Here is a 345-nt window from a genome sequence, read left to right as displayed (position 1 = left end):
CCCTGTCCCCTCCGCCGTCCCCAGCTCAAGGGGCTGTGCTCCTTCCTCCAGCTCTCCACGTGCCCGGAGCATCTCTTGGTGCGTTTCTGCAGCTGGCTGCTGGCTCTCAGCCCCGACCTCAGCTACACCAGCGCGGCCATCCTGGCAGAGCAGCTCTTCCTCCAGCGAGTAGGTGTGGGGACGGAGGTTTCCTGCACCCCCTTTCCCTCGCTGCCGTCCCCATCTCATGCCTCCTCTGTCCGTAGGTGCTGTCCCTCTGCCAGCCGCCCTCCCGCCACCTCATGGCTGCCCTGGCTTCGTTTTGCTCCAAGTATTCGCAGCCCTTCTGCCGAGTGCTGGTGGCTG

At 65.5% G+C, this 345-nt stretch overlaps 1 protein-coding gene across 1 annotated transcript in view; it reads left to right on the top strand.

Moving 5' to 3' along the window:
* Window positions 1–345, top strand: part of FANCE (Fanconi anemia, complementation group E) — a gene marked incomplete at both ends in the record, with an annotated part of 2,513 nt that overhangs the window by 1,158 nt on the left and 1,010 nt on the right. The window contains 2 exons of the mRNA XM_010073898.1: window positions 25–168; window positions 246–345. The exon at window positions 246–345 is cut by the window's right edge and continues 24 nt beyond it. Of these exons, the coding sequence (XP_010072200.1) occupies window positions 25–168; window positions 246–345 (244 nt within the window). The remainder of the gene's footprint in view (window positions 1–24; window positions 169–245) is intronic.

The sequence above is a fragment of the Pterocles gutturalis genome, unplaced genomic scaffold (assembly GCF_000699245.1).
Source record: "Pterocles gutturalis isolate BGI_N339 unplaced genomic scaffold, ASM69924v1 scaffold29476, whole genome shotgun sequence".
In the NCBI taxonomy this organism is placed as follows: domain Eukaryota; kingdom Metazoa; phylum Chordata; class Aves; order Pterocliformes; family Pteroclidae; genus Pterocles; species Pterocles gutturalis.
Note: the sequence above shows the minus strand (reverse complement) of the source record. Positions and strands in the feature narration are given on the sequence as shown.